This window comes from Octopus bimaculoides, chromosome 3 (assembly GCF_001194135.2).
Source record: "Octopus bimaculoides isolate UCB-OBI-ISO-001 chromosome 3, ASM119413v2, whole genome shotgun sequence".
NCBI classification, from domain to species: Eukaryota; Metazoa; Mollusca; class Cephalopoda; order Octopoda; family Octopodidae; genus Octopus; species Octopus bimaculoides.
This window is the reverse complement of record NC_068983.1, coordinates 79,659,342-79,685,220: the sequence shown is the minus strand read 5'-3', so window position 1 is coordinate 79,685,220 and position 25,879 is coordinate 79,659,342. Positions and strand designations below refer to the sequence as shown.

Genomic DNA, 25,879 nt, shown 5'->3' with positions numbered 1-25,879 from the left:
AATGGCCTGAAAAATCACAATCTTTGAAATCTGTGTTTAGAGTACATCTGAAAATATATTCATATATTCATTGATGTCATTTTTGAAAATGAGATATAAATTAACTCTATTCACTTAAGCAATTATTTCCTACATTTTTTTGGATGCTTACACATATATTGGTAAATAAATCTTCATCAAATCATGGTCTACAGTCTTGGCAAAGAAAAGAACACATTAGATGATGTAGTCCTACAAATGCTACCTAAAAGGTCAGGATAGTCATTGTATGAGTAGCAAAAATCATAGATTTACTCAATCAAGGCTGATTTGAAACAATGGTAACAAAGACTGCTACATAATTTTAAAATAAACATTTTAAGATTATTGGCTCCTGTAGGATTTTCGAGCGAGATCGTTGCCAGTGCCCCTGGACTGGCTTGTGCGGGTGGCACATAAAAGACACCATTTCGAGCGTGGCCGTTTTCGTGCGGGTGACACGTAAAAGCACCCACTACACTCTCTGAGTGGTTGGCGTTAGGAAGGGCATCCAGCTGTAGAAACTCTGCCAAATCGGACTGGAGCCTGGTGTTGCCATCCGGTTTCACCAGTCCTCAGTCAAATCGTCCAACCCATGCTAGCATGGAAAGCGGACGTTAAACGATGATGATGATGATGATGATGAACACGGGCAACTCTATGCTAAGAAAAGTGCTCACTAGGCAGTTTTATATCTGATTTCTCTCTTAGCTATTGTTTTAAAATCAAAACTTTATGAAAGTCAGATAAATGTTTGTAAAAACCTTTAAGCAATGTAAGATGATACCAAGGAACGAAAAGTAAAGAGAAAGATAGGGTATTACATTACATAGGTTGCTTAATAATCCAATAATATTTCATGATAAATTATCTTTACAAACAGAAGTAACAAAATAATCAGAGTTTTGATAAAGTTGTTATCTGTAAGTCATCTCAATTTTTTAAAACTATTCTCTGAAATTTAAGCTTTCTCCAATAAAGCTCAAATACAAGCAACCTTGATATTATCACCCACACCTTTAACTTAGAAAACAGAGTATTTCCAAAATAGCATCAATTTCTCATAAAGCTAATATTTTTATTATCAATTTAGTTAAAAATCAATAATTTTGTTGATATAAAAAAATTTTCAATTCCATCTTTAGTATAACCTAGTGTAGCATATACCAAATGTGGCCTACCTCTGTTGCTTTATATATTTGCTTATATTATTATACATAAATTAACTGTATTGTCTTCATTAATCACTAATTATTCACAAACCTAGCTTCACATATTTATCACAAAGATTGTTAATTAGATACAACTGCAGCCATACAGCTTGAGAAAGACTTTTATACAAACTATCTTTAGCTCAAATGTTGGATTTTTGCCAAAGTTTACAATCATTAGTTTCTTGTACACTGATTTTTATTATCATCCATAAGATAGATGACAACTGTTTTAGTTAAACATTTCTAAATATCTCAAAGTATTTTTCTATAAGTTTACTTCGATTTTTTTTTAATAATGAACCATCAAAGGAGTGATACATCTAATTATAAAATATCCATATGCACTTGGAAAAAATGACATATACTAATTCTACAAGTGAATATATGGCTGTGAGATAAATAAGTTTGCTTTACGATAACAAAGTTCGGGGTTGATACCACTGCATTGAAGACACATTTGCATTTGGGTTTTCTGTCATAACCTCAGAATTACTAATAGGTTACAAATGAAAACTGCACAGAAGTCAGTTGTGTGTATGTGTAAACATACATATATGTGTGTGTGTGTGTGCATGCAAGAAAAATAAGTAAACAAGAATAAGAGAGCAAAAAGAGACCAGTGTTCTTTGAATGAAGCCTCCTGTTAATATATGTTCTGCAATGAGTTACCAATACTCTTTTTTTTTTGCTTCTGTCTTTGAAAATGCAGTGAAGTAGAGAATGATCTGTTGGATATCTGTAACCAAGGATGCCATTGCTCATGAATTATATAGTATAAATTTATTTAATACTTATTGCTAGAGAAAATTATACAAAGTTAAGTGAGCTACATAGTTTAAGCTAAAGGCATATTACAGCATTTGAAATGGCTCAATTTGTGACATAAATTGAACAATTTAAATAATACTTGATTCTGTACTGCTGGATTTGTTGTTATGTATTGGGTGATCAACTTACTTGACAACAAGCTCATGTAAATATTAACGGAATTACATAGATTCAACTAGCAATAAAGTTAGCATTGGGAATATTAAATATATATATTTACAAGATACAAGGAAAACCTCCTTGGATATTGAAGTTGGAGATATAGATACATTCTTAAAAACAAAGTTTATTTACTCAACAATAAGCCTTTGAATGTTTAATATGACAAATGCTGATTTTATAAAATTTCAGCACACTAGCATTGGATACTTTAAAATTCAAGAATATTCACTGCTTCTAGCAAAATTTGTAATAATCGAGTATCTACTATAGCTATGATCACAAGGTTATTTTCAGTAGATCAGTAGTGGCTGTATGGTTAAACAGTTTGCTTCCCAACACTATAGTTTCAGGTTCAGTCTCACCATGTGGCAGATTAGGCAAGTGTCATGTTAGACTGACCAAAACCTTTTGAATGGATTTGGTAAACACAAACTAAAAGAAGCCCATTGTGTGTATATATACTCATGTATGTATATATGTACAAATGTGTATGTAAGCATGAGTGTGTGTATGCTTGAGTTTCCTTGTCTTGACACTGAGCATCACTATCACATAAGCTATGTCCTTTGTTTCTAATCTTCCCTAAGAATATGTCTGGTCATGAAATATTATCTTACTTGGAAACAGATGAGGGTTGGTGACAATAAGGGCAAATGGCCATAGAAAATCTGCCTCAACAAATTCTGCTTGACTCATATGATGATGATGATGATGTTTCTTGATGGTCCAAAATAATTATGAAATATTTGATTTCGCATCACATCACTATCATTTTAACATTCACTTTAACCAATCATGTATGGGTCAGAATTAATTCAATGAGGCAGATTTTCTAGGACTGGATGATGTTCCTGTCATCTACTCTTACCTATTTCTAAGCAAAGTAATATTACTCCATGGATGAATGTATTTTCACAGAAGGTAGAAAACAAAGGACACTGTTTTCATGATGGCAACACCCATTTTACAACTAAAACATATTAATATAACACACACGCACTCACACATGCATGCATGATGGGTTTCTTTCATTTTTATCTATCAAATTCACTCACAAGGCTTTGGTTGGCCCAGCGTTACAATTAAAGTCTCTTACTCAAGATGTCACACAGTGAGATCAAACTCAAGACTAATTAGTTTGAAAGCAAATTTCTTAACCACACAGTCACACTTGTGCCTATATCATAAATTACTGTGAAAAAAGTTCAAGATGGTGAGAGCACTGTAAAAGAAAGAAAACTTTCCTTAGAATAAGAATTAATGAAATTTTACCCCTACAATAAATATTTTAAGAAAAATACCATCTCATCTAGCAAAGCTTCTACATAAATTTTTTACCTGATTGGAAAGCCAATAATTATAACTAGTTTTCATTTAATTAATAGTTGTATGATATCATGACTTGAAGACCAAAACAGCAATTTACATTAGGAATTACGCATATAAACACATTTGTTACATTAAGAATTATGCATATAAACGCATTTAAAATAAGAACAAACATTGAGTCCTCTATGTGGTTGTTTCGTGTACTAGAAATAACAGTTGAATTACCCATTATCTTGCACTTTAACACCATAAAAATAGATTATATCTAAGACCTCATTGGATAATGTTGGGTATATGGGATGGCCATGGTTTGAATGTTTTTGATTATAGATCTAGTCAGTCAGCAACAGCAGTCAATACAACATGTATAAACAATTAACAAGTCTCTATTATGTGAAAATAGCAGCTCTTACGAATTTATATATAGATTATAGTGGTGAAGATACTGATGTTTTGTATTTAATGTAAAATACCTTCTGAGGCTGAATCTCTACAAGGTTAACTTCACTTTCCATCTTTTTCAGGGTTGTTAAATAATGTTCCAGTTAAGCACTGAGGGTCAACGGTAAAGACCGATCCCCTCCCTGAAAATTGCTGACCTTGTACATAAATCAGAAACAATTATAATTGTTGTTATTTTTATTATTACTAACAACAAAAGCAATGGATTGACAGAATCATTAGAAAGTTACTTGCTTGATCTGTTAGAAATAGCAGGCTAATCTCTCTTAAATAACATTTTATACATTTTACAATTTATGATGATGATGATCACACACACACACACACACACACACACACTCACACATATAAAAGTCAATAGATGATCAAAACTGACCTAGGACCAAAACAACACAAAAACGAAAAACACAGAGAAACAGAATGAAGCAGCCATATGAAATGTTATCAAACAAACTTTTAATTAAAACTATCAAGAATAAATAATCGTTATCTTCTTCAATTTCAACAACTTGATCAGACTAAGAGCAAATTTCTTCCCCAAATAAAAACTTTTATTTTCTGCAGTGAAAATTAACATATTAAAGTAGATTAATTTACTTGAAACCTGACAAGATTAAAGTTGATGTTTTGCATGACATTTGCAACTTAATAATAACAAAAGAAGTACAATTACATTTTAAGGTAGTAAACAGTGTTGACACATCAATGATTGCATACTAATTACATTAATTAGGTGTTTACGGATGGACATCAGGCTATTATGCAAATTTATCACCAGATAGCCAGACTGCAATTAGTGTCTTAATCTTTGGTGAATCAGGAATGAAGTTTTGGGCATTGATAATTTGGACTTCTATCAAGAGCTATTTTGATCAATGTTTGCAGCTTTGAAATTTCATGGCCATCTTTTAAGATGACAAGCAAGACCACGGCAAATTGGTAACAAGAATCATTTGTATATTTATTAGTATGAAACTGAACACTTTCTTGTACAATGAGATTTCTCAACATTAAAGAGGTATTGAAATTGACTTAAACAAAAGAACAGTGACAAAAAAAAAAAAGTGTATAAATACTGGAGAACTTATTGATGATATGTGGAATAAAATGCTATTCTATTGCTAAGGACAAACATTTCAATTATTTTGATAGAAGAATAGTATTTCAAAAGACATTGGAAAAGTAATAACTTGTCATACAGTTTATGACAAATTATTACATACAAACACCTTTCAACACCTAGCATAAACCACCCCTATACTTAAATATTCCCACCCCCACTTTGAAGCAGAAGCGTTTTTCCTTTTCCTTCTCTCTGTTCTTTTTCTATTTTCCCAAGTTATATTGGTAGTCCTACTAGTTCCAGTGGAATGAAAAAAAGCACCCAGTATACACTGTAAAGTGGTTGGCATTCTAAATGGGTTGGAATATATAAGATTTAGATTAATATATTCCACAACAGATTTATAGATGAAAGTTGGTACAATGATTCTCAAGCTGACATATTCTTTTCTACTTTAGGCACAAGGCCTGAAATTTTTGGGGAGGGGGGCAGTGAATTAGATCGACACCAGTACACAGCTGGTACTTAATTTATCAATCTCAAAAGGTTGAAAAGCAAAGTCAACCTCAGCAGAATTTGAACCCAGAACATAAAGACAGACAAAATATCGATAAGCATTTCGCCCAGTGTGCTAACATTTTTGCCAGCTCGCTGCCTTCAAGCTGACATACACCTACCACTCCTTCCCAATATATAAATGAAAATTTTATCCCCACTTCCCCATTATCAATGAGAAGACAAACCAAAATTCAATTCTATATAATTCTTCTTTATTCACCCATGGTGTTGGACATGTTCACAAAGTTAGGATCTACTTTAATTTTATTAAACATGGCTATTTCTTTGCTCATATTTCAAGTTTTACAGTTCCACCCAAATGGGGGTCTGGTACTTCTTACGAAAAATACTGTGTGAGTGGGAGATTTATTGTTTCTTTCCATCTATTCACTTATTGTTTGCGCTATAAGTACAGTAAGTTAAGAGATTTGCTGTAATCATGATCTCCAAGTGCTAAGGATAAAGTTGATAATTTAAATTTTTCCTGTTGTCGTTGTTTGGCTCCAGGTCAAGCTTTACAGAAAACCTTGGCTCAAAGCATTTCTGCAGTAACCATCCAGTCATTTATCCAGACATGAATATTTGTGGAACTAAATTATCCATTCTGTGCTTCCCTTTTCCCCATGACAGTAGGATGTGATTTGAAGGTAATTTGGTAGTTAACTTGAACTGGTGGAGTAATTGCATAGAAGCTCCTTCATTGTTTCATAATATAATAATAATGATCCTTTTCTTCTACTATGGGTAAAAGGCCTGATATTTGGGAAGAGGGGGCTAGTTGATTACATCAATCCCAGTGATCAACTGGTACTTATTTTATCAATTCCAAAAGAATGAAAAGCAAAGTTGACCTTGGTGGAATTTGAACTCAAAATGAAAAGCTGGAAAAACTGCTACTAAGTATTTTGTCCAGAGTGATAATGATTTAGGCAGCTCGCCACCTTTAATATAATAATAATTGGCTTATTGTATACTGTGCTCAGGTGCTCAACAAATGTAAAAATAATGTTTGAAATAGAACTTTATTTAAGTTTACATACAGTTTTCCTAACCTTACTCTAACATAGAACCCCATGGTGCATCACAAGTTTATCATCGCTACTCCAGACAAACTAATAAAAAATAAAGTTATAATCCATCTCCAATTCTTTTAGAGATAGACTAGAAACATTTTCTTATGTTGAGTTAATTAAATCATGCGCTCTATGATGTGTGTTGTACATAGTTTCCTCAAGAATTTTTATGTTAATTCATTAATGTCGCATACATGAATGAAAATTGTTAAAATGGGTGGTGAGAAGAAAATAATGTCCACTTTAGTAAGATTGTCAAAGATAGTAGTGAACTTTTGTCACTTTATGACCAAGATCTAACACTTCGTTACATGCTATGCTTATATTTCTTCTGATATAATTTAATGATGTTCTGACATGGTTGACAATGTATAAGTGTTTGATAAAGTTTATAGACATCACAAGGCAGCTGCGCAAAGTCAGCCACTGTTATGATAATGGCACTGAGGTAGATGAATATATGCAAAACAGTATCTCTATACCAAAATTCTCCCACAGATTATTGATTTAACTCAGGCAACCATTTTTGAGAAGTAGGTCACATGAGACATGGCTCATCATCAGGGTGTTTGCACTACCAAAAAAAAAATTTTTCATTGGCAGACCATTCAGAAAGTCCTGTGTGCTGCAGTTTGCCCATGGACAGGTTTAACCTTTTTGCTCTATTAAGATATACTTTGTTAAAATTAATGTTGGAGATTTCAAAGAATTTAGTAAAATAATTTAGTAATTATTAAGCTGGATTTTGGATTATATGTCAACATGAAATTTTAATGGAAAGTTTTTAAATTAATTAATTTAAAACAGATCATTTGCATTGTAGAATAAGGGTGGTCTTGGGCAGGTTGGTATCCCAGAGTGTTAAAGCAGAAGGGGTTTGTACAAAGAATATACTATTACTTAAATACTGATTAAGTATAATTACTAATTTTCACTGTTATTCCTTTGGCTGTTTTGAAAATAAAAGCAAACTATTGAAATATATTAGTTTTATTTAATGAGTTGGAAATTTTCTTTCACTCTTTCTCCTCAAAGCTGGATGAAGGCATAGGTATAGCTGTGTGGCTAAGTGTGGCTGAACTGCTTAACCGCACATGCAATATGTGGTTAATCAGTTCAATCACACCTAACAGCACCATAGGCTTGTGTATTCCACTAGAGTTTTGGGTCAAGTCAACTTTTATAGATGATAATGATCATCTTTATTTAACTTCATTTCAATTACACCAGCCTTCACCACAAACAGCAGCACCTTGATCATCACCACCATCATCATCATCACATCTCTCTCTTTCTTTTGCACACAAGTATAATCATCACCATCACTTCATTTATCTGCCCGTCTATGTTTCTACATCCATATTGAGGCCTTAGTGCATGATGAATCCTCTGATGAAGCAAGATTTATTTTATTGGATTTACTATTTTTAATAAGACAAACAGGCACCCACCACCACAATCACCTTTGTGTTAACATTCACTTTTCTATGCTTACAGTGTCAGATGATATTCACTAAGGTAGATTTTCTATGTCTGGATGCTCTTCCTATCGCCAACTCTCACTGTTTTCAAGAAAGCTAATATTTCTCCAAGACTGGTAATATTTTCATGGAAGAATGGAAATGAACAACATCACTTGTAGAGATTGTTCTTTCTGTCCACACTTAGAAAAACAATAATCTCAACTTCTAGGTCTGGTGTATACCAATCACTATCAATTCATAGGATATAATATGATTCAATAAGTTCTGTGGTGATAAGTCATATTTTACACACATACACAAACACACACACCATCATTTATGTTGATAGCATTCAATTAAGAATAATTCAAATTGTTATTTTCTAAAATATTAAGTACACTCCATTGAAATATTTTATTACAAATATATCCTCCTTCTCCCTTCTTGTTTGCTCAAAACTAGAAGACTATCTAGAAAAAAGCATGGCACACACACACATGTAAGATTGAAGTGTTCCCATGTAGAGGTTTGAGTAAAGCCAAAGCATTAAAAAATAAATAAATGAGCGGAACATTCATTTATACTACTATGGAAGCAGCACAAAGAAAATATGACAATGTGACAATTGGTCAGGGCTGGGAGTAGGGTCTTAAGATTACTTCTAAGAAAGTATTTGCAAATTAAACTCATGAAGCAACAACAATGATGACAAGTGCAACAACATTAAATGCAGGGAACATTACAAAGACTGGTTACAATTTCTGGGGTGTTTACATAAATTTAGGTGAGAAAAGATAGTAATAATAATAATAGCTTCAAATTTTGGTTCAAGGCCAGCATAAGGGGAAGTGGGTAAGTCAATTACATTGCTCCCAGTGTTTAACTGGTACTTATTTTATCGATTCCAAAAGGATGAAAGGCAAAGTCAAACTTGACAGAATTTGAATTCAGAAAGTAAAGACAGATGAAATGCCACTAAGGATTTCATTCGGCATGCTAAAGATTCTGCCAGATCACCACCTTAATAATAATAATAATAATAATAATAATAATATGCCCAGGTGCAGTACCAGGCATTGGCTCTCATGGCTTCTGATCTTAACTGGTATCATGTGCATGTTTTATTTTGGTATAAAAGATGGGCTTCAGCAAATATTCTGCTCACTATCATAGATTTGCTCGTCATTTGTTTGACCGTAACCAGTTGAGCATGTTCTATAGTGGCTAACAATATGTGCATCTCTGATCATGAGCAGAAGTAGTTAGGGAGCATCATAGCCATGTGCTGAAAGGAGAGGAATTCTTTGGGGTTTGAATAATTCACCTCAGGAAACATGAGTGTTTCATTCAACATCCTTAAACAACCCTTATTCAGGGACCCTTTGAGTGGGATGAGCTACTTGATGTGAAGAAAATTCTAACTGGACCCCACCTGCAAGGTGCTGCATTGTTTATCTTGATATGAGATCACCATGCTGTGCACATGTGATTGATAAGGGTACCTGTCTGATAAGGGTACCTGGTGTACCCTTATCAGATAGGTAGCCATGATGAGTATACTAGGCTTCATATACTTTACCCCAGTGTCACTTTGATTGCATTCACTCCTCTCTCACTCAATAATAATAATTGACACAGCTATTAAGTTACTACAAAGGGTACTAAAAGCTACATACAGAAGTATAAAATAGAACTAAATTTAGATGTAAATGATTAATGCCAAAGCTGCAATGCTAACAGAAGCAGCAAAACAAAACAAACATAAAGCTACAAAAAAGAAGACCTGAAAAAACTTATAAACAAACAGGCAAGAGAAACTGCTTGATGGTCAGTATCCCAAGCAAACAAGGGAAGCTGATATAAAGAAAGTTAATATCAGTGGATGTGCAGTTCAGGTCTAAAGGTAAAAATTGAAGGTTTTATAATGGCAGCTCAGGATAAACAAACTACCAAGCAAATGTTCTCCACAATGGTACTGATGCAAACTTTAGACTATATGATAATAGTATTGAAACCATCGACCACATTGTGGATGGCTACTCTAAGCTCATAATAACTGAGTACAAAACCAGATATGAGTGAATAGGGCAGTAGTTACATTGGAAAATCTGTTGACATTATGACAATCCCCTTCCTAAAGACTAATCACAGAGGGTAATAGAGTTACTATTCTGTGGGATTTTACCATCCATTCAAGCAGACAGATAAATGCCTGCTATCTAATAGAAATGACCGGACCAGCTGATTGAAATATCTTAGTCAAAGAATTCAAAAAGTCAGTTAAAAACAAGGACCTAGAGATAGGAATCAGCATATTATGGGAACTGAAAACAGTGCTCCTACTACTATTCTACCAGTAGAAGTGGGAGCTGTAGGTATGGTTTAAAAAGGGTCTTCAATCTTCATTGATAAAATTACCTAGAAAATCAAATATATATGACGTTCAAAAGATTGCACTAACTTCAATAGCACATCTCTTGAGAAAATTCCTATCATTATAACATAGTTACTAGTCTTAAGTCTCAGATAGAGACCCAGCTATTAACTAAAATGCCTTTAAATCAAGCTAAAATAAAATACCACAACAGTTAAATAAGTGTATTTGGCAGGAGTTTAAACAGCCATCAAAAAATAATTGGCTTTCATTTGAATGCTGTCTTAAGTATTAAATAATTGATGGGTGTGCCTTATTCCCCAAACAATGTTTCATTATGAATGTGGAATGGTTTCTATTTCAAGCAAGGTAAATTGAAGAAAGAGGTGATAGTGTACTTTCCAATAAAAATGAATTCTGCCAGTTTATAACAGAAAACTACGAATTAATACATAGTTCAGCACAGAAATTTAGTAATCACATTTAATGATATCATACAATCACATGACTTCATTTTATAAGTAATGTAATTACTTGATGCTTTTTTTTTTAATATCTTTCATTAGAAATAAACACTAAAGTAAATCTTCTCTCACCACAATACAAATGGTATTGAATTTCTATTTACTTGAGAAGCAGAATAAGTTATTGGAAATATAGAGTAATTGATAGCCAAAATTGATTATCACTTTATTGGCTTGTTTTTATAGTTTGGCTTGAGTTTAGCCCCAACTGAGCAGACCACTCCTTAATATTCTTTGTTTTCGTCTATAAAACCTATCTGTCAACATTTTAGTCTTACATATATATCTGCCCTGTTTGTTTTTGTTTTTATAGATAGTCTTCTTGTAATTTAAGCAAACTGGGAAGTGTGAGGGACAAGGTGTTCTAGTCAAGAGCAACACATTTTCTCCCTAAACCAACTCCTTTTTAATGATGCACCCTTAGACTTAATAAATAGTATCTATATTTAAAAGACAAAACAAACTTAGACATAGATGTTACTTGGGAATCTTGACTTCCAAATATAATAATTAATAACAAATTATTGTCTGTTTTATGTCCTTTAAAAATGGTATCCATTATTTTCTCTTTTATGGGATTCAACCATTTTATTCTAAATTCTTCATGAGAAGTACGTCAACACTGTTAGACATGACAAATGAGAATGCTGGAAGAAAAGTTTGAGAACTGTTGCCCAGGACAATACATCTAGGATATAAAATATAACGGAAACCACCTGTTTTAAGATGGCAGGTGTTCTTTGAAGTAGATTTAGAAGCTATTCCTAATAACAATGCACAATCTCTCCTGTTCCTTCTCTATATTGGCTTATATTTAGTTACATCAAAGAAGTTTACTGTTTCTCTTAGACAGTATTTAAATGTCATTTTCCAATGTTACAGTTATTTTCCCTATAAGATTTTTCTCTTATGACTAAAGATTTAAAAACAATTCCTATCTATTGCCCTATATTTCATATTCACTTTCATGTAGTCTCATGTGTAGTAGACAGGCATTGTGTGTGTTTGTAATTGGAAACAAAAGAGTGAGTAATTAGTTATTTAAATTACTTTTATTAACACCACTGATAACAGTTATGGGAAAATTCTGTCAAGTATATTTGATAGGATGATTACTTCAGCTCATCAGTGAAAGACTAAATATATTCTTTCCTAAAACTGACTATGTTTGTCCTTATTTCCTGAAAATTAATTTTATACCATTTCTTTCTTGATGATTTTTGTTCCAAATACTGATAAGAACTAAATCTATTTGATTAATTATCAAAGATTTTATCTAAACAAACACTAAGTAGAAACCATTTATAACACATAACAACTAGTCACAAACACCAGTCATGTTCACCTTTAACACCTGTATCAGTGGAATAATATAAGGCATTTTCTGTGAGCAAATTATCAACAGCTGACATTCAAATGGAAGTACTAAAATAGTACAAGAGAATTAAACTTATCAGAGAAATCAAGACTTTCAGTTAGATCTATTCCTTCTGTCAGTCAACTGTTTGATTTGCCTCAGTACACATTCTTTTCACACAATATTCCCAAACTGATTCCTTTTACATTTTTTCTCCTCAATTCCCTATTGATTTTTTTCTCAGTATCAAATAATCTGATCTATTCACTTTTAACTGGCTGTTTAGCACACTACAGCAAGTTAACTTGCTGCTCAAGTTATTGTCAAGGATATTTTGAAACACATTGTCGACTGCACAACACATTATCTTTGATTTCTGAAAGCTGTTTAGATTCCCAATTCAAAAGAAGTTAATTTCTATGATGCATTTAATGATTTATTTATAACCCACAAAACTTCCAGCAGGTAAACTATTACTGTCAATAATGAATACTGAATTGAAACAAAGAAGATTAAATGAGTGATTTAGAAAACTTGCTTAAATTGATGTGAGGACACCGTATTCTCCAACAGAAACTTAAAAATAGATGAACATATTTGAATAATGATAATAGGTTATGGGTGTCAACAGAAAATATATTTACTTAAAATTTTATGTTTGACTCAACAGTAACTATAAGATATGTAACTTTATTATCTTTTACTCTGCTACAAATCTCTCTAAATATATTTTGGCTATTTCAGAACATTGCAATTGGGTGCTAATCTAATATAATGAAAGGTTCGCAGTTTCAAGCTGTTATCTTTGGTAAATTGCCGAGTGGAACTGAAGGAAATTCTTGATCAAAAAGAAATCTCTGAGGTTAAAATAACCAGCAATATGAGTAATAGAGATAACTAACTGAAAAACCAAAGTAGCAAGTACTGGTGCTCACACATAGACTAAAACCATTATATAAATAGGAAACTAAACTATATTGGCTCACTAAGTATGTGCCAAAGATCAATAAAAGGCAATGAATAACACCAACTATGATTATTTCAAATATCAAACATATTTTAAGAGACAATAAATATAACTTTTTCGTGCAAACTATATTACACAGAACCAATAGTTAAAATATGAGAAATCCTTATCTAAAATAAAATTATATTCCCTAATTAAATATTTATCTCTACTAAAGGCTCAAGGCCTGAAATTTTGTGGGAGGGAGCTAGTTGATTATATCTTCCCCAGTACTCAACTAGTACTTATTTTATCAACCCCATAACGATGAAAGGCAAACTTGACTTTGGCAACATTTGAACTTAGAATGTAAAGCTAGTGGAAATGCCACTTGGAAGTTTGTCCAGCACAGTAAGGATTCTGCCAGTTCACCACCTTTCCCTTATCAAATAAAAAAAAAAAAAAAATTAAAGATAATGTATTTTATAAATGTATAAAAACTTTATTCCTTATAAAGCACACACTCAACCTGAAGTAAATAAAAAAAAAGCTCTCACACCAAATATATAATTAAAAATTAACATGTTTTTAAAGAAAACAATTTACTAACAAGATACTTGAGCATTTTTACCAAAAGTTGCATCAAGTTTCTTCTTAAAACAAACATTCCACCAGCAAATCTGAACATTTTTTTGCACATCATGTTTAACATCTTATCTTTTATATCATATCTTCAAGAATAAAACAGAAATGTATAAAAAAAAAAAAGTATCCTTCAATCAGTTTAAATGTTTACATTAACAACATTTCAACAACATGTTTTAATACTTATCACAAAAATGGGTGTAACTTGTTATAGCAACAAGATTAATTAAACGATCTGCACTTAGAAAAGAGATAATGTATAAATTATCATCAATTTTATTTTATATTACTGTTGTAATGAAAGTGAAAATAGTAAACAGCCATTGTATTTTCTGTTTTTTTGTTTTATTTTGACATTTGTGTTGTACAAAATACACTAAAACATCTCAAAAGTCCTATGTAAGAATGCAGCAATGGAATCGTATATAAAAACGCAAAAATGGTAGAAGAAATAATAGAAAATAGAAATTTTACTTAGTTGTTAATGAAGTTGTATTTTCTGAAACCATTTATTTTACAAGAAAAATATGATTTTTCACTTTTACTGTAACATGTGCTATTTATTAATAAGCCATATGTAACTCTAGCTACTGTAGTATTAATTACAGAATAATTTTTTCTTTTGGATGGGAAATTACAAAGAGAAAGTGGTGTGTGTATGTATGTGTGTATGTGTGTGTGTGTGTATGAATATATGAGTGTATGTAATATATACATGCATATACATATCTACCCATCTGTATGTATGTGTGTACACTGTATCATATAAAAGAAGAAAAGGATGAGTTAAAGGTAAAAAAAAAAACAAACAAGTTGATCACGATAGGAACATCAATGACCATAAGCCTGCTTCATCTCAGCCAACTTAGGATGATACAACAACAAAAGCAACAATAACCAGAACATCAGATTCTCTTTTCATGTAAAATTTAGAGTGTATGAAATATGCACAAGGAGAATAATGCTGCATAGAAGTGAAATATGGGTGAAGTGAGATTTGTCCTTATCTACTTAATGTTAGTAAATCCAGAGTTGAGCACCAATCACATGGATCCTTGTTGTCTAGAGAGGTTTAGTCATGTAACTAATATTATTAATGATTACTAGTTTATTGTTAAATTTCTTCTGCATGAATACATCACTGTCAGTGTTCCATTTGTCGTAAAGAATTTACTTAAATCCGATATAACTGTCCTGTCAACAGCAATTTCAATGGCTTCACTTCCAACATAGCAATGCTATTTCAATGCTGGCTTACTTTGTGGTAATGAAAGCTAAGAAATCTTGAAAATATGATGCACGCTGCAGTATAGTGATTTTATTTTCTGTCAGAAATTGTTGAATTAACAATGCTTTATGTAGGAGGAACCATACACCAAATATCCATAACTCAGATTAACGACAATAAATGCTCAAGCAGAAACATTTCAAGATCCATGAAATTTTATTTACAGTATGAGCAAGTATTTCAGCAGTTAGATGCTTTTACTGCCACAAAATATGGTTTATTGTTAAGAAGCCCTCTTCACAATCATGATTGCAAGTTCAATGTCATTGTGCCTCTTCTTGGCAAGTGTCTTCTGCCATAACCCTATGGTCAGGCTAGGTATTACGAGTGAAATTTGATAGCCAAAAATTATGCGGGAGCTTGTCAGAGAGTCTCTAATTCATTAATCACTGTTTCTTTTCCTGTGTTTCCAATAGAATTAAAGGCTGTGCAAAGATCAAGGCTAGTGCCTTTCTTCCTCTGACAAGCCATAAAGAGAAATTCATAACTGAGTGACTACAATCATTCAGAGTTTTCAACAAGTTAACTGAGGAGCAAAGTTGGAACTCATAACTAGATGGAAGAAAATAAGAGTCTCATGTGAAAATATTCAATATTTAATATTACCATTCAAATACTCAAAATTATTTCAAAATAATTTTAATATCATGAATTAATATAGCAAAGTAATGATCTTGTCCAACTTGGCATTTATAAAATATCTCCATTTCAAGAAGAAAATAAATTCTTAACACTATTAAATATGAGGTATAAAAATATCTAACAATATACATACATATATAAACATCTTAATAAAATTAGTCCAACAGAAGTAAAAAAAAAAAAGAAAGCTTCTACACATTCTTAGTTCATAAATTCACCTTGTATATCTAATTATATTTACAAGCATTAGCAGTAGTTGATATTTCTTAAAGCATGGAACAAACATAGCTTAAGAATAAAATTACATTTGTTTTTCAATTTCCTAATCATAATGATAGATAAAAAAAAAAAGAAGAAATATGAATACATAAAATTTGATGTTCTATGAATGCAATAATTATAATAGCTCAACATATACTGGTAAAACAAGAATCTTCACAAAATTCTTAACTACATTATTTACAATGGCTCTGGAACCAGATAGCTCATTACATACTTTGATATTTATTTATAAACTCTCACCCCAAAGCAAGAAAAACTTGATATGGTTCCAAATAAAACAATGCTTGTATGTTTTTATTCAATGGGGTAAAAGTAAATAACATTTACATACACATAAACACATACACACACACACACACGCAGAATTGCTCAACTTAACAATAACAATAATATGTATCTTAGACTACTTGCTTTCAGACACGCATGCACTCACATACAGCTTTCATATATGAAAGCAAGTAGTCTAAGATATATATTACTATTAACTTGAGCTACTATATGTGTATGAGTGTGAGTATGCACATGTGTATATGTTTATTATGTGTATACATGTGTTGATACTATCCTTATTAATTTGATAATCACTTGTTTGCTCATGCTGCTTTTCACTGAATTAGTCTACATTAGTGGAATCCACCTTCTTGTTATTTATATCTACATGTCATCTACCAGGTTGAATTTTATAATCTGATCTAGCTACCTCATTGAATGTCTTTACTTCTTTTCTCTGCTACATGTTCTGTTTACAACACATTAAGTGCTAGTCCTTTTTTTTCCACTACATATATTTCACTAACATATATCTCTTTTCTAACAAATGTGTTATACATTTCAAACAAATATATTATACATAGAGTCACTGAAACTGCAGGAAATATCAGCCTAATGTTGCTCTATCACACTCTACTATCTTAAAACAGTGAGTCCTAGGCATATTATGTTTGAAAATAAGATGGGATGACCAGAACTGCAGTGCTTTTGAGTACAGGTCTCCTCCTGTCATGGGATTAAACAACAAAGTTATACACTCTAATTTCAATTGAAAATATTTTTTGGCTACCAGCTAAGATAGTAAGCTACTTGTCTAAGTTACTTTGATTACTTAATCAGGAGTGGATTGAGGTGAGAGACTGTAATACCTTTATCCTCAAGTGACAAATTATTTTAGGAACAAAAAAACTGATATACTTCTAAGAAACTATTTAGAACAATTCATAAACTTTACTTCTTATTTGCTGTTTGTCGAAATTTGAAGGCTTGGCAACGAATTTGAAATTTATTAACTGTTAGTACTTAAGCTCTCATTTATTCATTATGTTGCAAAAAGTGATGATTAGTAACCAGAATACAAGTTTCATCAGTTCAATGATGTTCTAGACGCAATAATAAATATAATTAGCTTAGCAATAAAGTTGAAATGTGCAATCCTTCATCCTGCTATGTCTCTCTCAAACTTGATATAGGCTGCTGTAGCCTAACAGAAAATTTCTATTATTGTAGGAAGTCCATATGTCATTAACATACAGCTTTTAAATCAATAAAAAATAAAGATAATGCTACTTTATGAGCATAATAGAACAGTTTGTTTGTATACAATTACAAGAAGAAAAAAAAGAGTTTAGTCATGTATGAAAATTACAGATCAGTCAACTTGATACATCTTAGAGACAATGTAAATGTGACTGTATATTGCATAACAAGCCCCCTTACTTTTAGAGATGGTTGAACTGTAATATTTACCATATAACACTGTAATACATACTGATGGTATTAAAATATTTTATTCAGTCCAACAGCAAATACAAACTTTTAGGCTTTAGAAGCACAATGAAACTTTTAAAACTGGTGTTTTAAATTTCTTATAGGAAAATAAAAGTTTTACTATAATGCAGGATATTCATTTTGGATGGAAATAAAGAATGGCATTTTAGAAAATTCTCTTTAATTTTAATATTTTCTTTTGTTTTTATATAACAGCTTATCAAGAATAAAAAATATATGACAGATTTTTGTTCATTATACAGTCTTAAATCAAGCACTGAAATTGAAAGCAAAGAAGCTAACAAAATTATTGGAAGAGCAAGTTTCCTAATAATTGTCAAAAAACAATACTCCAATAGTCTTTAAGAATATGATAAATCTATATTTTGAATATGGTTACATATCCTACAATTTCTGACTCATCATAGATTAAGTTCTTGTAGAAAAGACTACAAACAAAATCCAACAAATTACTTGCTTTGAAAGATCTTCAGTACATACCTAAATATATGCTGCCCAATAGGCTTTCAATGCTCTCACATTCACAGAGAGAAGGTGAGAGAGAGAGAGAGAAAGTGAAAAGAAAATATATAACAATACTATAAGGTTATAACAAAACTCAGCCTTATTAAACACAATATCTTGGCTCTTCATATAAAACATTCAAGTTAACAAGTTGAATGAGATCCATATAAACTGGAGCCAAACACAAACAGATAAACAACCCATTCAAAAATGATTTTTAAAGATATTTCATAAAATTTGAACTGTGTTCTAATATTTAGAAGATGTTTGCCTTGCAGCTATAAAATAAAATTATTACATATTAAACACTATTTTCATTTCATTATTTTAATCGTTATTGGCTGATATTTTCAAGAGCAATTTCCACTGTTTTTTTCCCAACACAAGTGTTAGTGCAGCAATAACTAATTTAACTATAACTTAATGTATATTTCATTCAAAAGTATCTCATAATGTTCAAATGTACAAAACGAAGCATCTGATATAAATTATAAAAATAACGATCGTAAAATCATTGTCAGAATTTATAACTATGGGAATCTACATTGCATTAGACTGCACTTAGAGATAGTAAACACACACACAATTGAATCTTATTTTTTATTGTATATTTTTTTAAAAAATGGTATTATCTGTTTATATATTAGCAATGGCTCAATTAAGACTTTACTACAATTCTGGACGAGGGAATAAGAACACAGTATCTGTACAACTCAAGTGGAATAAATACCACAAGATATTTTTGTTTAACACACTATCACATTTTTCAATCTTCTGCTGATATATTCATACACTAAACACACACATATATATATATATATATATATATATATATATATATATATTGGGTGCATAAGGTATTTCAGGGCATACCTTTTTTGGGTCATTGTTGCATTTTTTGCTAACTCTGTATAATCTTTGTTTCAGAAAATAATAATGGCAGACCCTCAGCTTACTCAAAAAATGAAGAGGTATGCTGTTATTGTGATTATAAAGGCTGAGCATAGCGATTTAGAAATATTTACAAAGTTTGTAAGGAGTTAGATACTAAAGATGGAAACATCACCAGTATCAAAGCATAAAGAGCATTCTAAATGTTCTGAAATCATCAGACCACCTGAATTTATCTAGCAAGTTCAACAGACCATTAATTACAATCCCAGAAAGTCCACGAGGTCAATTGCAAAAGATCTCCATGTGTCAGAAGGAACAGTCAGAAATGTTGCCCATAAAGACATCAGATATAAGTCTTATATGATGAGGAAAGGCCAATTTGTCAGAAAAGGTAAAAGAAAATCACTACATCAGATCTAAAAGGCTCTTAAACAAACTGAAAAATCCAGCAGAAGAAGATTTGATTTGGTTTTTCTCAAATGAAAAAAGCTTTGACCAATAACAAAAAGTTAACAGAAGAAATGACAGATGGTTACGTGCAGACCTTTCTGAAGTTCCAAGTGTTATGCATACAAAATTTCCTTCAACTGTCATGATTTTAGGGGTTGTTAGCAATGAAGGACATGTAATGTCTCCTTACTTCTTTCCACACAGCCTTAGAGTTAACTCTGCTGCTTACATTGAGGTCCTGGAAATAATTGTTAAACCCTGGATAGACGGTGTATGCAATGGAAGGTCATATGTGTTTCAGTAAGACTCTGCACTATCACACATGGCTCTAGTAACACAGAAATGGATGGCTAAAAATTTTCATGATCACATAAACCTTAACATTTGGCCTCCTAATTCCCCACATCCGAATCCATTGGATTATTACATGTGGAGCATTGTTGAGAGAGAGGTCAATGAACACGTCCATAACACCAAAGATTCTTTGAAAGCTGCCATAGTCAGAGTAATGTCCAAAATGAACCAGGAGTATTTGATTCAAGCATGTAGATGATTTACATCTCATATAGAAGCAGTTGTTGAAGTTGAAGCCTTATTGAATAATATTATAGAAAAGAAGGTTTATTTTTATCCTCATAGCATTTTTTGGTGAATAAAGTTATTTTCTGTTATTATATATCTGGGGTTTTTTTTATAAACTTAAATCTGTCCTCAAATATCTTACACATCCTGTATATATATTTATGCACTTTACACACACATACACACACACACACACATCCAGTGTCTGAATCCATGTTGTGAAGTAAACTTCATTAAACTCACCTATGTCTATTACACAAATACAATAAGAAATTTAGGGTATAATTTTATAAAATAAAACATTTATAAAATAAAACATTTATAAAATAAAACATTACAATAGTGTTTACAGTGACTCACTGCTGCTATCAAAACAATAACATCATTCAAACAATTGCCTGATTGGTCTTTGTTCATACCATTTGTTATAAATTTATCCAAGCATAAATCTACAATCTACATTCCATAAACTTTGCAATGATTTCTTAGGCCTGCACATTTCAAGAGAAGAATATGGTCCATTGCATTGATTGACTATATATTGTTGATATTTATTTTATCAAGCTTAGAGAAATAAAATAAAAGTCAGGGCAATGGCACAACTAGAACTCAGAGTATAGAAGGAATGGAACTAAATATTGAAATACATTTTCTTCAAGACTAACTTTTCGGGTATGTCACTGTATTAAAAACTGACAGAAATGGCAATTATTAACAATTATTAGATTGCATTATTTCAGTGACTGTTGAGAAGACTGCAACTGTTTCAATATAAACAGATTTTGTTTGTCATAACTGGAGGAACAATAGTTCCCAATACTCTTTTTAGGGTGCCTGAAATTGGAAAGGAGGAAGTTATTCTCAGACTGAAAATCTAGCTTGACTGCTGCAGTATAGATCTCACATCTATTAGTTGTCTAATGGGTATATTGAACCAAGTAAAAGATTTAACTTGCCATCCATAAATTTGGAAGATCCATCAGATAGGATTCTTCTGTATTTCCATGTATTATATTTAACTTGCAAAACTTTGGATGCTCTGAGGCTATAGTAGAAGACACTTGCCCAAGGTGCCGTGCAGCAGGATTGAACATGAAATGATGTAGTCATAAAGCAAAATTCTTAACTGCATAGTTATACCTGCACCCATTAAATAATATAAGGAAAAATAGAAATAAACATAGATGAATGTGAAATATTGCTTTTATAGAAAGGTATAATTCAATAAGAGGTAAGATATATTGCTGAAATAAAAATATATTTTACAATAAATTAGACTTCACAAAAGAAAGAATAGTAAATATATATTTTTTATTTATTTTATTTATTTATTAATTTTTTTCTTAGCTATGTCTCAAGAAATTAGATATTTAAATGATGCTCATGACCTGAAGAAATAAATAAAGGTATTATGAATACACTTACCATTGTACCACTGAGAATGGATGATTGTCAGTCCTGAACCACAGCAGTTCTCCTCTGGTATACTCTCCATTGTTTAAGTTGGTCATATCCCAGAGCAAACACCAGTAAATCCAGAAATTTGTTAGGGGCATGTAAACTTCATACCCGGTTTTGATTTTGTTTTTGTTTTTTGTTTTTTTCACTGTTTTCTTAGCTTCAGTTTACAAATAGTCTAACACACTTTCCACTTTAGCCTGAAGTAGATAAATAAAAGAAAATGACAGAACAATCTAAGATACTGAGGGGAAAATATGAAAAATAATTACAAAGTAAAAATTATTGTAGGACTTCTCCCCTTTGAATAAGAACAAAAGTGTGGGGGCGGGAGACAGCAACTTATCAAAGTTTAGTTTTGTTGCCAAATTGTGTGTGTGTGTGTGTGTGCATGGCAATTTGTTTAGAAGTTCACTTTATAGCCATGAGGTCCGAGGTTCATCAACCTCACAGTTTAGCAGCTCTGGACAATATGTCTGTATTGCAGACTCAAGTCACTCCAGATTTAGTGATTGAAACTGAATAAACAAGAATTGTGGAAGATTGTTAGAGGAACTGTACCTTTAATTCAAAATGTCAGTCCTGATAGATTCTGTGTGATGCTAATTCTGCCTGAGGATTATATTAAGGACATATATGAGCAGAGCATACTGGCCACTAATACTGTAATTTGATGTGTAAGCAAGCTCAGTTGATCAAACAACTGGAATCCTGATTGCCATAACCAGCAGAGCAGATATTGTGTATATGGAAACATACATATTCACATGTGTGTGTGTATATTGTATGCATATGTGCACACATACACATGTGTGAGAGTGTATGAAGGTAAGCAAATGAAGATAAATTGTTATCAAAACATTCCACAGTAATAGACCTTGGTATCAGAACACTCATTGTAACTGAAATTTATAAGACAACTTTACAGGATAACACTAATAAAATTGGTGTTGTAAGACCAAATAAAATTTATGTTAGTTTAACTTGATTTAATAATTCTTTTCAAGGTGAAATAGTGTCCTGTCAGTTGAGCAAGTGGATTCTAGGTTGATATGAAGTATGTTTAACTTCTTCTAGAGAGCATGGATTTGCTATATTTGAGAAACATTCTTTGATTTAATCAATGAACATTTCAATGTCTCCGGAAAATATGAGAAAAGGTAAAAAACTGAAATACTTCTCCATGAACTTATCCAAATTTGCATAATTTATTCATTTTTTTTCCAGGAGAGAAATCAAAACTAAGATAGAAACAATAATCCAAATATACATATGTATAAATCATAAGCTTTAACATGAATCTATACATTCAACAAAATATCAATTCTACAGGTGTTATAATATAATTCTTAAAGCACTATACAATGGTGTTTGTATAGATGACTTTACACATGGAAGTGTCAAAACTTTTAGTGATACTGGTGCATTAATACCTTTTAACAGTGTAGAAAAATACCAATTAAGATATCCAACAAATGCAAACAGCAGAGCTGATATAATTATCTGGAATACAACAAGATTGTTTCTTATACACTTTCAGCTTATATAACCAGATTACAGATTGATATTGGCACCTATAATCATTGGTACTTTTGATATATTACGTAGTGTTTACAAAGAAAACTGAAGAAGCTGAGATTCCTGCCTAGGTAGAACAAACCACATCAGATTTCAGAAATGTTAACCTATTGTTAGAACACTAAAAGTATTTTCCTTAAAGTTCTACTAAGCTGCTGCCTGACTTTTCTCTTTTGGGTAGAGATTAACTCTTTAGTGATAGTAAACTTTAAAGAGTTCTTAAAAATAAGAGAACATACATGATAATACATTCATTGATGTTTGTTTAGGTGTGTATTGAGTAAATAGATGATTGGATTGAACAAGTATTACAAACTCAATAATGGTTTATATAAATAGATTATAAATTTTAAAAAATCCATTGATTATATGAAATGCATAATATTGTAATAGGACAAGTTTCATATTGAATTAAATTATTTCTGTTAAAGTATTGACCTTGAAATGTCATTTGATGAATATTTGAGGATGGTTGCTGAAAGCAAATTTAATGTAAGTCATTCAAAAATGAAAGACAATAAATGATCAACAACTTGAAATAAAGTTAAGAAAAATAGCGTCATATAATAAAACAGTTACTTAAAGATGATGATAATATATTTAAAGCAGAGCACAGCATCCTGAACAATGAGAATGATAAAGTATATAAGAGATTGCTATAACAATCTTAGAAAACATTAGTTTATCTTCTAAACTAACCACAGAAAGGACAGAGGTATCTAACAAAAATTCTGAAAATGTGTGTGTACAGAGAGATAGAGAGAGATCTCAATATAGAAATAGTACATAATAGGCAAAAGCAAACATGCTTTCACATCACTTTTACAGTGATTTCTCAAACATCATCTAAAAATATTAATTCTTGTATTAAACTTTCTCTTGGAATGCCTATGTTGATAAAAGATATGGAAAATTAGGTTGGATATTTATAGAAAATTAGTATAATTATTAAACTCTATGAAAAATTCAAACAATTTGCAATTTAATTTCTTACCAAATATGATTTACGAGAAAAATGTAAATGATTTATGGTAATTTGAAATGAAAAACATGAGCAAATGTTCAATGAAGGGACAAACTCTATATTTGTTGCTTAGGGCCTTTACTATCTCATCTTCTTAAATATAACAGAGCTGCAGCTTATGATGTTTAATATCATATGCATTAAAATCTTAACAGTTGATTCATAGCTTAAATAGAAGTTAATAACTAGAGTTGAATATTTTGTGGTAGGTTGCAAAATCAGAAACACTAGTTAAATGAAAATGTATTTAAAAAATGTATATATAATTTGCAATTTTAATGCAATGTTAAAGTTCATAAATAGAAAAATAGCATTAACATAACATAATTTCTTGGGTGAGCAACCCACCATATAACATATACATGTGCGACTATTTTAGAGAGAGAGACAGATGTAAGCATATATTGAAGTGACACAATGGAAGTGGAATATTGGAAAGTTTGACTAAGATATAAATCACATAGTTACAAGCTACCTATAAATATCAACAAAATATGAGTAGCCATAATGTATAACTTGTATAATGACAGAAATGTATAATGCAATTTGTAAGAAGTATAACACCCAAATTAGATATATATGTATACATAGCAATGAAATTGTTATTAAACGCACACACACACACACACATATAGGAATGTATATTATGAAAAGTCTCTCTCTCTCTCTCATACACACACACACACACACCACAAATATACAGTGATTGCTAGTAAGATGAAACTTTGAAGCCACTGTCAAACTTTGCTTCATAAAAGTTTATGAAAAAGTTATCAACGATGGATTTAGAGTACAGATAATTTAATTCATTTAGCTGTAAGTAAAAGTTTCCATGATAGGGAAGCACCTGTTGTGTCAGTTGGCCAAAGAGGCCACATAGCCACTTTATCTATTTGGAGATAAAAATATAGCTTATGGATATTTATAGTCACTACATATAACAACTTAATAAACCAGTAGGTGATATTTACATAATGGTAATTTTGTTGCCAAGGTAGTGAATTAATCAAATAACGATGTACTAAACAGCATATTATGGAAAATTGGAAATGTATAGTAAGGTATGATATATATATATATATATATATATATGTGTGTGTGTGTGTGTGTGTGTGTGTGTGTGTGTGTGTGTGTGTGTGTGATTTATCTTTTACTTCTTTCAGTCATTTAACTGCAGCTATGCTGGGGCACTGCCTTGAAAGGTTTTAGTTAAATAAATAGACCCCAGAAATTATTTATTTATCTATTTTAAAAATATTTATTCTATCAGTGTCTTTTGCTGAACTGCTAAGTTATGGGAATGTAAAAACATGAATGCTGGTTATCAAGTGGTGGAAGGGAACAAACACAGACACAAACAGAGACACACACACACACAT

The 25,879-nt window shown here is 31.4% G+C and overlaps 1 protein-coding gene across 1 annotated transcript in view; it reads right to left on the bottom strand.

Annotated features, from left to right (window-relative positions):
- The window catches only part of LOC106876010 (protein TANC2), a 1,103,288-nt gene that overhangs the window by 615,690 nt on the left and 461,719 nt on the right, over positions 1–25,879 (bottom strand). The window contains exon 3 of the mRNA XM_052966231.1: positions 21,866–22,098. Coding sequence (XP_052822191.1) covers positions 21,866–21,935 — 70 coding nt within the window. The 5' untranslated portion in view covers positions 21,936–22,098. The remainder of the gene's footprint in view (positions 1–21,865; positions 22,099–25,879) is intronic.